This window comes from Carassius gibelio, chromosome B25 (assembly GCF_023724105.1).
Source record: "Carassius gibelio isolate Cgi1373 ecotype wild population from Czech Republic chromosome B25, carGib1.2-hapl.c, whole genome shotgun sequence".
Taxonomy (NCBI): Eukaryota; Metazoa; Chordata; class Actinopteri; order Cypriniformes; family Cyprinidae; genus Carassius; species Carassius gibelio.
This window is the reverse complement of record NC_068420.1, coordinates 1,902,957-1,914,753: the sequence shown is the minus strand read 5'-3', so window position 1 is coordinate 1,914,753 and position 11,797 is coordinate 1,902,957. Positions and strand designations below refer to the sequence as shown.

General features: G+C 37.0%; 1 protein-coding gene across 1 annotated transcript in view; it reads right to left on the bottom strand.

The window, feature by feature from the left end:
* nell2a (neural EGFL like 2a) overlaps positions 1–11,797 on the bottom strand; it is an 83,618-nt gene that overhangs the window by 9,071 nt on the left and 62,750 nt on the right. Inside the window, exons 14-15 of the mRNA XM_052598361.1 lie at positions 1,812–1,952; positions 562–755 (exon numbers count right to left, since the gene is read on the bottom strand). Coding sequence (XP_052454321.1) covers positions 562–755; positions 1,812–1,952 — 335 coding nt within the window. The remainder of the gene's footprint in view (positions 1–561; positions 756–1,811; positions 1,953–11,797) is intronic.

Below are 11,797 nucleotides of genomic sequence, written 5' to 3'. Positions count from 1 at the left end.
TAGTTAACAAAGTATAAATAAAAACCATATAAAACTTTAGTACTTGAAATAAAATAACAAAACAAAATATGGAAGAAAAAAGCATATTTGATTTAATTTAGTGTATACTAAAAAAAACTGAAATAAAAGTTAATAAGTCTGTACAGACAGATTAAAAATACTAAAATAATAAATACAAAAAATAATAATAATTAAAAAAACTACTTTTTTTAATTAAAATGAAAATGGAAAATGAATCACATTTTGTATTAATATTATTTTTTTTAATTAAATAATTAAATCAAATGTATTACGCGTGTGTGTGTGTGTATAAATATATATATATATAAATATATATTTATATTTACTTTCATATTTTATTGTAATATTTTTTGTACTACTCTTAATTCATCTTACTGTTTTTTGTGTGTTCTGTTTTTGTGTTGTAATGGAGATATAAACGCTGTTGACACACATCTTTAAAGGCTGTTGTTGCTGATCATGTGACCTCCTCGACCTGTCCTTCATATCTCCGGATGCGATGCTGGTGATTGATGGTCCGAGCGGATCGCTCTCACTGACCTGACAGGAGCAGACGGAGCATCTGTCACTGTCCAGCACCCAGATCTGTCCGCTGTGCTTGACCTTGGCGTGCTGGACGCAGTCTCCGGTGCAGTTGTGTCCGTGAGGGCAGCGGCAGTCGTAGCCTCCGTCCAGATTGAAGCAGACCGTGTCGTTAGCGCAGGTGCTGCGGCCCGTCCTGCACTCGTCGATGTCTGCGGGAGCACACACACCACACCAACACTAAATACAGTATTACCGTCAGTGTTCATGTTTATAAGATGGAGAGTTCCGCTCCTTGACTCTGATTGGCTGAGCCACGTTCAAAGCTGTTGTAGATTACAAAGTATCATTCACTTTTGTTTACTTCTGTGTGTTGCTCGGCAACCGCTGTATTAGAACCTCAGCTGATTCTGAGGAACTACACTGTTTGGTGGAAAAATACTGTTTTTATTAATATCATTACACTTTATTTAGTCCGTTTTATTTTGTGAAACCTTATTACGTATATGGAATAACAGATTTATGAAAGCAATAACCACCGTGAAGCTGTGGTTTACAGTGAATTTATAACAGCTGAGAGGGTTTTGACAATGTTGTTGTAAATTAACTGCTTCTTGGGGCTTATCGCTTTGGTTGAATCTTAGATTTTCGGTTTTGATTTTAATTTTGGTTCTAGTCTTAGACAGATTGTTTGTTTCTTTTATTTATTTAGTTTCTTTTTTGTTTTATTATTATTATTTTATTTAAGTTTTAGTAAATTTTTTAGTTCTTGATTGTAAAGTAATCAAAAATGAGAAATGCTGCCTTGGAAGCTAGCTGAAATCAAATAAATGTGTGAGTGCGTGCGTGTGTGTGTGTTTGTGTGCGTGTGTGTGTGTGTGTGTGTGTGTGTGTGTGTGTGTGTGTGTGTGTGTGTGTGTGTGTCTGTGTGTGTGTGTGTGTGTGTGTGTGTGTGTGTGTGTGTGTGCGTGTGTGTGTGTGTGTGTGTGTGTCTGTGTGTGTGTGTGTGTGTGTGTGTGTGTGTGTGTGTGTGTCTGTGTGTGTGTGTGTGTGTGTGTGTGTGTGTGTGTGTGTGTGTGTGTGTGTGTGTGTGTGTGTGTGTGTGTGTCTGTGTGTGTGTGTGTGTGTGTGTGTGTGTGTGTGTGTGTGTGTCTGTGTCTGTGTCTGTGTGTGTGTGTGTGTGTGTGTGTGTGTCTGTGTCTGTGTCTGTGTGTGTGTGTGTGTGTGTGTGTGTGTGTTTGTGTGTGTGTGTGTGTGGTCAGCTCTACCTTTGCAGGACTCTCCGTTGGCGGTGTACACCTCGTTGTCATGGTAACCGTCCCGACACTCGCAGTGATACCAGCCAGGTAAGTTCACACAGGTGGCATGTGTGTCACACTGAACCAAACCCTCCGAGCACTCGTCGATGTCTGCACACACACACACACACACACACACACAGTTCATTATCTCTCTCCAAACCCTCCACTGACTTCATGAACAGTATTGTAAGGCATCGTCAGACACCTGTTCTGCACGTGATGAAGCCAGCATTACACTGAGACTCAGAGCAAGAGATGATAAAAACATCACAGTAATGCACTCCACTCCACTCCATCAACTAACACATGTTTTAAAGATGTTTTTAACTTAAATACAAGTTCATAATGGACTCTCATTCTGACGGCACCCATTCACTTGAATTAAACCCCAATATGATCTCAAACATTTCTGATCAAGTCTTATTGGATGAGAACCAGTGCTGTTAGTGTTTCTCCGGGATCTTCTCCATCAGTTACAGCACTGATTCAGGATGTATGTTCTCAGACTGCATCTGGATGTTTAGTTTGCATCACAAACACTTCATATTTCATGCTGATTTCCTGTGATCTCTATCAGATTATGATGTTTCTGGGTGATGTGATGACAGAAGAGCTGGTGATGACGGCACATGATTGATGTTCAGTATTAAACACACATCAACAAGGGTTTGTTCAGCTAACACACCACATCAGAAAAAGATGAAATATCTGGCTCATATTTCAACCCAAATATTAGATAAACGTTTAATAATGTAATGCTAAATGAATAATATTTTAACAAACAGTTTTATTATTTATTATTTAATTATTAATAATATTATTCATGCTATTTATTTTATATTTTATATAATATTATATATTCTTAAAATGTTATTTTTAATATAGTTATACATTTACATACCAAGTGAAAATCTCAAGGTAATTCTATTTAAATTATTAAGTTTTTTTCTTTATTTTCTATTTTCAGTATTTTTAAACAGTTATATGATTCATGATAATTATATACATTTATTTTAATTATATACAGTGTTTATATTTTATATGTACATTTTTAAGCATTTGTTGTATTGCTCTCATGCTATTTTTTAATACAGTATTTTTAACTGTAATATATTAAGACATTGCTGTATCACGGTAATGAGAATCATCAGTGAGAATAATGAAAATTACAAAATAATTCAGAAGCCAAACATCCTCCGAGTTTCGGTGGAGAATGCAGGAAAAACAATAATGCTCCTAAAAATAGACTTTTCATTTCTTTTATGCAGAATCATTCTTCTTTTGTTTCTCATGATTGTGGGGTGATTTATGATCTGGAAATATGATCGTGTTTTCATTCCCGCACAGACAGTGTTGGGTCCAAACAGCAATCCCATCTTCAGACGAATGGCTTGTGCAATTCAGACATAACGAGTGGAATGATATTAAATTAGACGGCGGGCGACATTAAAGCCATTATTACTCAGACACTGGTGGAGAGAGATTTTCTCAATCATTAAACACTCGCAGGAGAGACGAGCCTCTGCTCTGATTAATAGAGGTGGGCAGATCGATACTAATATCGATAATATCGATACCAACGTTGGTATCGGTATTGATCGATACCAACGGGAAAATATCGATACTTAAGTTTCAGTTTCTCTCGTTTTGCGACCTGGCCGTGTTTGTCAAAATGCTGCTGCTGTCACAGAGCAGAGCAAGCTCTTAAGAGTGCTGCTCGTGCTCGACACTGCTCTCCGCCCCCTCTCCTGTGTTGTACAGTCACGTGACTCACCACTAGCGCTACCACCAGCAGTCAGGCGCGCGCACCGCTCAGCCGCGCATTTCTAACAGCAGTCAGTCAGAGGCGGAGAGAAAGAGGAGCGTTGTATGGCTGTATTTTCAGGCCGATCTACCCATTTTGTGTTAGCTGTGAAAGGGATACTAGTTTCTATATTTAAACTACACCTAGATGTGCACCAGAATTAATTATTTTTTATTATTTTATCAATAACTGATTCTCCAAGAGCAGTGGATATTACAAGGCGCCTATCAGAAATGATTGTGAAGGACCTGCAGCCTCTTTCCATAGTGGAAGAGGTCGGCTTCAGGAATTTTGTATAAGGAGAATTTGTTTTACAATTGTGAAGTAAAACGTTGTGACTTTAAGAAAACAATCCTGAAAAGAAGTGCACAAGAGGAGAAACATTTTTTTATTAACATGCTACTTGAAAAGAGAATTTGTTTTTACATTTTTTATATTTGTGAAGTAATCATTTTGTAACTTTGTTTATTTAAATAAATCAGAAGTAACCAAAAGTTGTTTCTGAACAAAAGCTTTCGTAGTACTGATTAATAACCCAAAATGCAAATCACAAAAACAAATTAAAAGTCATGAAAATTCATTTAGATTTAGGTTGAAGACGCATCCACCTTAATTATTAAAAAGTATCGATATTGGTATCGGTATCGGCGATACTGGCCCTGTATTTACTTGGTATCGGATCGATACCAAATCTAGCGGTATCGCACACCTCTACTGATTAAAGCTGAGCTTAGATCGTTATGAAAATCACTCTTCACCGGCGGCCAATCACAGCGCGACCTCGCCAGGTCAGGTGACCAACAGGAGCTGTAGAGCACACTGAAGGAGGTGAAGATCAAACTGATATTGCTTAAAGGTGACCCAGATCTTCTGACTGTGTTCTTGTGTTTGGTGATGTTGATTAATGTCAGAGATGGAATCTTGTGAAACAATTAATTAAAAAAAAAATTAGGAAGCTATTGAAGCTAGATAAAGTCATTATCAATTTGTGAGTTTAATATAGTCAAATCAATGACAGTCATGGACTAATGACAGATGTAGGTGATAATAGCCTCCTAATAATGCATGCATTTATCAATTTATATGCATTATGCCATATAAATTACATTTTAATAAAAAAAATTTCATATTTTTATATATTAACATAGGATTGTTTAAAGTAGAAAATCTATTATACATTTGCACATATGAAGTAAGCAAAGAGGTTTATATATACTGTATATATATATATAATTAATACATGAAATAATTTAGCAAATGCTTTTTTAACAAAGTTTAGTTATATAAATTATATTTTAATAAACTATTTTATAATGTAATACTATTTATTATCAATATTATATCATGAATAATTATATGAAAAATATATGAAATACTTTAGCAAATGTTCCTATAGAGAATATTTATATAAATAATATTTTATTATTTTACTACTTATTGTTAATTTTATTTTGTTTAATGATTTCATATATTAAAATGTCATTTAAATATAAATATATTTGCAAGTATCAAACAAAAAAATTATAAAGTAATGAAAACAAATATATATATTGATATGGTGATCACTTGATTGATATAATATATTATTTAACATTAATAATACAATATTTAAAATTATAACTGTAACTTTTAAGGATTAACTATAAGTATACTACATACTAAGTATTTGGTGAAGTATATCAATTCCTCCCTGTATTCATGAACAAGCCGCACCTGCTCATATTTAAAGGTCATCTAAAAGGGTTGACCTTTCAGGAACCTGAATGTGAGTCTGACTGTAGCTGGGAAGTTTTGGACATCAGCTCAAACTTTGTCTGCAGTTTCACACTCCTCTGTTCTTCTGCTCTCACACCGCCGGAGATGAGCAGAAAATAGATGAGCGGCTCTTTTTTACAGCTGCGTCTGTTTGCTGCAGAATGCTGAAATCGCTCTTGTTCTGTGTAGCACAAGAGTTAGCGGTTGGCAGAACAGACTGGCTTTGAAACTGAAAACCTGTCTGGCCGCTCGCTGCTGGAGAGAAGAAGAAGAGAGAGAGAGAGAGAGAGAGAGAGAGAGAGAAAGAGAGAGAGAAAGAGTGCGGGATGCTTGTGTTTTTTGTTCTATTTATATCAGAACAGAAGTCAGGATGCTAAATATACTCGCTGTTTGTAGTGATTTCATTTAAAGCGTTTACTGTTAACAAGCTCGTGAAAATTATTACAATTAGTGCACATGGAAGCTTGTTTCCCCACGGGATAAAAACATTAGTTAGTTGCAACTTTTTATCTCCCAATTCTGACTTTTTCTCAGGATTGCGAAATACAGACTCAGAATTATGGGATAAAAGTCTAAATTGCATGATATAAACTTCGAATTGTGAGGTGAAAAGTCAGAATTGTGCGAAAATAGAATTGCTTAATATAAATTCAGAAGTCCAATGTAAACAGAATTGAGAGAAAATAGTCAGAGTTACAAGATAAAAAGTCAAAATTGTATGATATAAACAGATTCAGGAGAAATAAGTCAGAAATACGAGATTGTGAGAAAAAGATCAGAATTGTGAGTTTTGAACTCAGAGTTGCAAGAAAATAGAATTTAGAAAATCAAAATGGAGATGTTAACAGAATTGCAAGGAAATATTCAGAATTCTGAGATATAAACATTGCAAAATTGCAAGATTTAGGGGATTGAGAAAATAGAATTCTGTATGGCATTCTGACATTTATTTGTGAATTGCAAAAAAATAGAGTTGCAATAAATAAACATAATTATGAGAAAATGTTCAGAATTGCACAAAATAAACTCAGAATTGTGGCCTTTAACCGTGAATCACAAATTCTGAGAATTGTAAGAAAATAGAATTGGGAGATATCAACCGAATTGTGTGAGAAAGGTCAGAATCGAGTGGAATAAAAGTCAGAATAGTGTGTCAAACTCAGTTTGCAAGTTCATGTCTCACAATTAAAAAGAATAAACAAATACATTGTCTTGTATTTCAGGGTCAGAACTGAGAGATAGAAACAGATCTGCACCATATCAGATCTGTCTTTAAACTTCAGACTTCACACATCCTGGCAAGCCAACATCAAGCTTTACCGTCCAGTTTCATTCTATTCTTTATCATTCTCACATACTGTATAAATAATTCAAAAACATCTACAGCGTTGCAAACGGTACATCAAGATCCACCAGCATGTTTCTCCATCTGAGCTACGAGCACAGCTGAGCGGTTACATAACAGCGGCAGGAGTTTGTAAAATACATGCACAAAAAAGAGAAAAAACATTGCAAGATTAAACAACAGCTGCAAACAAAGGCATGCTTCCTGTTCAAACACAGAGACGCACAAACATCCTCCGAGACACGCCATTTACATGAGCCACTTGCCAGAAACAAAAGGCCTTAATTAACGCCGCTAATTCACTCTGTGTGTGAGTACAGTATGAATCCTGGCCACTGTAGCAGTGTGGGAATATACAGGAGTGCATCGTGGGTAAACCCTCATGACAGTTTACCATGGCAACTGTAGTTTCCACTAAAATACTACAGTCACTGTTGGTATTAATTATCTGTCATCAAAAAGACTTTACAATTACTATAGTTTAACAGTAATAAAGTTAATGGAACTAGGCCAAAAATGTTCCATTGTCACCATTTTTTGAAAGACGTCACCAGGGATGTGCATTTATTTAATCAAAAATACAATAAAAATTTTGAAATATTATTATAATGAACACTAACTGTTCTCTCTACCAATATAAAGTAAAAAGTAATTTATTTCTGTGATGCTCCGCTGTATTTTCAGCATCATTCCTCCAGTCTTCAGTGTCACATGATCTTCAGAAATCAGAATAATATGATGATTTACTGCTCAAGACACATTTTTATTATTATTATCAATGTGCCGCTCAATATTTCTGTGGAAGCTGTGATGCATTTTATGTATCAGGATTCACAGATGAATAAAGAGTTCAAAAGTACAGCATTTATTTGATATTATAAATGACTTTACTGTCACCTTTGATCAATTTAACGCATCCTTGATTCATTAAATTAATTTCTCATTGTAGATTACTCACAAATTGGATTCTGTTACTGATAACAGATTGCATAATGAAAATTATAGTTATTAAACATTTAGGTTACTCATTTCAGGTAATGCATTCTACTTTTTAGATTATTTAAATGTAATCTGACTATAAGCATTTTAAAATACAGACATATTAAAATAGAGTCATAATTAGTACTGAATCATTGGAATCGGATTCAGTAATCCAGATTAAATGTAATCAATTACTCCCAGCTGTGATTACTGTAGCAGTGTGTGACGTGAAAGCTTTGTGCGTGTGTGTGCGTGCGCGTGCGCGTGTGCGTGCTTCTTCAGGGGAATGTCGTTCCCGCGCCGGATCCGCTCACACAATCGCTCCGAACACAATGACTTCATGCAACATTACAATCCAATCTCCACAAATACGACATCAAAGCGAAAACGTAACAAGATGTGAAATTTAAACTTGCTCTTATTTACCGCCAGACAATGGCTTCATTTCTCGCTTGGGGGCGTTAAATAAAGACAGACCTCAGCGAACAACGAGCCGAAACAAACGGAGCGCTGCAGCGGGGATGAAATGAGAGTGTCCTCCTTCAGTCTGTGAACTGTGAGTGACCTCGACCCTTGACCTCTAATGAGCAGCAGACTCAAGAAACCCCACCTTCACAGCTTCATTTCCACTCACACATCCACATCATCTCCATCGTCCAGCATCATCTCTCAGTGCGTCTACACAGGCAGCATCCCAAACCTCATTAGTGCTTTAATTAGTGCTCTTTTCCTAAGCAGCCACTGAACAACCCCCAGCAGCATCAAGACGGCCTTACACAGGTATGAAACGTCATATTCATAGAAACGTGTTTTAGTAAAATGTAAAGCATGTTTATACACATGCACTTGTTATTTGTTTGTGCAATATGCATATAGTGTGTTTTTCTAATGTGCACTGATTTGTTTGTCATTGCTTGGGTTTTGTGTGCATTGTGAAATATGCATATTGCATGTTTTAATAATCTGCAGCTGTGATTTGTTTGTGTTTGCATATACTGTATGTGCAATTGTGCATTGTGAATAATGCATCGCGCATGTGATTGCATGAGAGCGGCTGTGTGAATAATGCATCTTCTGCGACTCCACAGCATCTGTAAGGACTTGCTGACATCACTGAAGTGCAGCCACACTTAGCATGCATGCTTATTGCGTGTCCTTTCTTTCCGTGCATCCTTTTGCACATCCTTCTGTAATTCTTTAAGTTTTCTGTAAGTTCTCCATTGAACCATCATCCGTATCCTGACTGTGTCGGTCTCTGCTCTGCTAGTTTGTCAGATGGTCTTGAGAGAATTCGTAAAAAGCCAGAGAAGAGGACAAGAGAGCAGCCGAGTGAAAGCATTTTCATGTTCAGTCGTATCCCAGAAGCCCCAAACACACACACACACACACACACACACACACACACAGCAGCTCTTTTATTTCCGAGAGTGTGATTCTCTTTGAGCGCTCGTGAGTTGCTCTCCTGGCTCCAGAGGAGACGTATGAAAGTGTTCAGCTTGTATCTCTCTGGGCTTGTGAAGACTCGAGCGTCCCGGTTATCTGAGGAAACCCTGAGTGTCTTGAGTCATGTGATATGAATCTGATTATAATGTTTATTGATCGACAGTTATATAACGGAGGATTCTACGGAGGAACTATAGCATAGCAGTTTCATCTTTGGTCTTCTCCAGATGTTCACTGATGGACTGGAGTGCTGTGGATTATTGTGATGTTTTTATCAGACTCTCATTCTGACGGCACCCATTCACTGCAGAGCATCCATTGATGAGACACTGACGCAATGCTACATTTCTCCAAAACTGACGAAGAAACACACTCATCCTGATCTTGGATGACCTGAGGATGTTTAAAGTATAAAGTAAAGTATCATTTTTGGGTGAACTATTGCTTTAATTGTAGCTTTAGTTTTGTCTTGAGTTTTATTTAGCTCAGGAAAAACATAAATCAATTTTCTGTCATGTTCGTTTGTTTCTTTTATTCCCTTTAATACCGCCTTCAACCTGCATGAAGGAGTTTCTTCATCCTTCCTTTTGTCTTTTGTGTTCATAATTGATTCTCGCTCTTGGCTCACTTTGATGATTTGGTTTATCCGTGTTTGTTTATACTGTAATATTTTCCTCAAAGCTGAAACTCTGATGCAAGTCAATGTCTGTTTCTCACGAATCGAGAGACAGAAAAAAGTAGTTTTTTTCAAAATAACTTCATTATTTCATTCTGCAAGGACACATCATGATGAAAAGTGGCAGTAAAAATGTCTATATCTAATAAATGCTGTTCATTTCTTTCTATTTATCTGTGAATCCTGAAAAGTTATATGTATTTCGGTCAGACAAAAAGTGAGAATAGTGAATAGTTTTCAACATTGATGATAATCAGAAATGTTTCTTGAGCAGTAAATCATCATATTATCATGATTTCTGAAGATCACATTGCTAATATCTAGTGTGTTTTGTGTTGGCAGTTGTTCACTGCATCTTCATGATGTTTGATTCATAACCACATTGATTGAAACTTGAGCAGAATAAAAATAACACCAGGCCTCCAGGTGAACATCAAAGCAGCAGGATTTAGTTTGGAAGTGTGCTCCAGCATCCAGGATCAACAGCAGCTCCTCATTTATTCTGTGCTTCTGCTCCTTTATTAGTTCATTTGACTGCCTCTGCTTCTGGCTGCCCAGCAGGAATCAAACTCCAACAGACAGTTTACCAGACAAACAGCACAGATGTCATGTCGTCAAAACTACAGCCACAGATGCCTCCTCAACCCCCCCAAACACACACTAGACCCCTCACTGACCACAAAACACAGCGCCTCTGTCCAAACCTGCTGCAGGACATTCTCATATCACTCTCTAGTGATGTTAAACACATCGATACCATCACATTCAGAGACACTGTGAATCAACACAGCTGGACTAAAACACTGAGAACAGATACTCCATCCATCTATCTATCCATCCATCCATCCATCCATCATCCTTTCTTTCATCCATCCATCCATCCATCTATCTATCACTCATCCATCCATCCATCCATCCATCATCCTTTCTTTCATCCATCCATCCATCCATCCATCCATCCATCCATCTATCTATCTATCTATCTATCTATCTATCTATCTATCACTCATCCTTTCTTTCATCCATCCATCCATAATCTATCCATCTATCCATCCATCCATCCATCATCTATCTATCATCCATCCATCATCCTTTCTTTCATCCATCCATCCATACATCCATACATCATCCATCCATCCATCCATCCATCTATCTATCTATCATCCATCCATCCATCCATCATCCTTTCTTTCATCCATCCATCCATCCATCTATCTATCACTCATCCATCCATCCATCCATCCATCATCCTTTCTTTCATCCATCCATCCATCCATCCATCCATCCATCCATCCATCCATCTATCTATCTATCTATCTATCTATCTATCACTCATCCTTTCTTTCATCCATCCATCCATAATCTATCCATCTATCCATCCATCCATCCATCATCTATCTATCCATCCATCCATCATCCTTTCTTTCATCCATCCATCCATACATCCATACATCATCCATCCATCCATCCATCCATCTATCTATCTATCACTCATCCATCCATCCATCCATCCATCCATCCATCCATCCATCCATCCATCCATCCATCCATCCATCTATCTATCTATCTATCTATCTATCTATCTATCTATCACTCATCCTTTCTTTCATCCATCCATCCATCCATCCATCCCTCATCCTTTCTTTCATCCATCCATCCATCATCTATATCCATCCATCCATCCATCCCTCATCCTTTCTTTCATCCATCCATCCATCATCTATCTATCCATCCATCCATCCATCATCTATCTATCCATCCATCCATCCATCCATCCCTAATCCTTTCTTTCATCCATCTATCCATCATCTATCTATCCATCTATCTATCTATCTATCTATCTATCTATCTATCACTCATCCTTTCTTTCATCCATCCATCCATCTATCTATCTATCACTCATCCTTTCTTTCATCCATCCATCTATCTATCTATCTATCTATCTATCT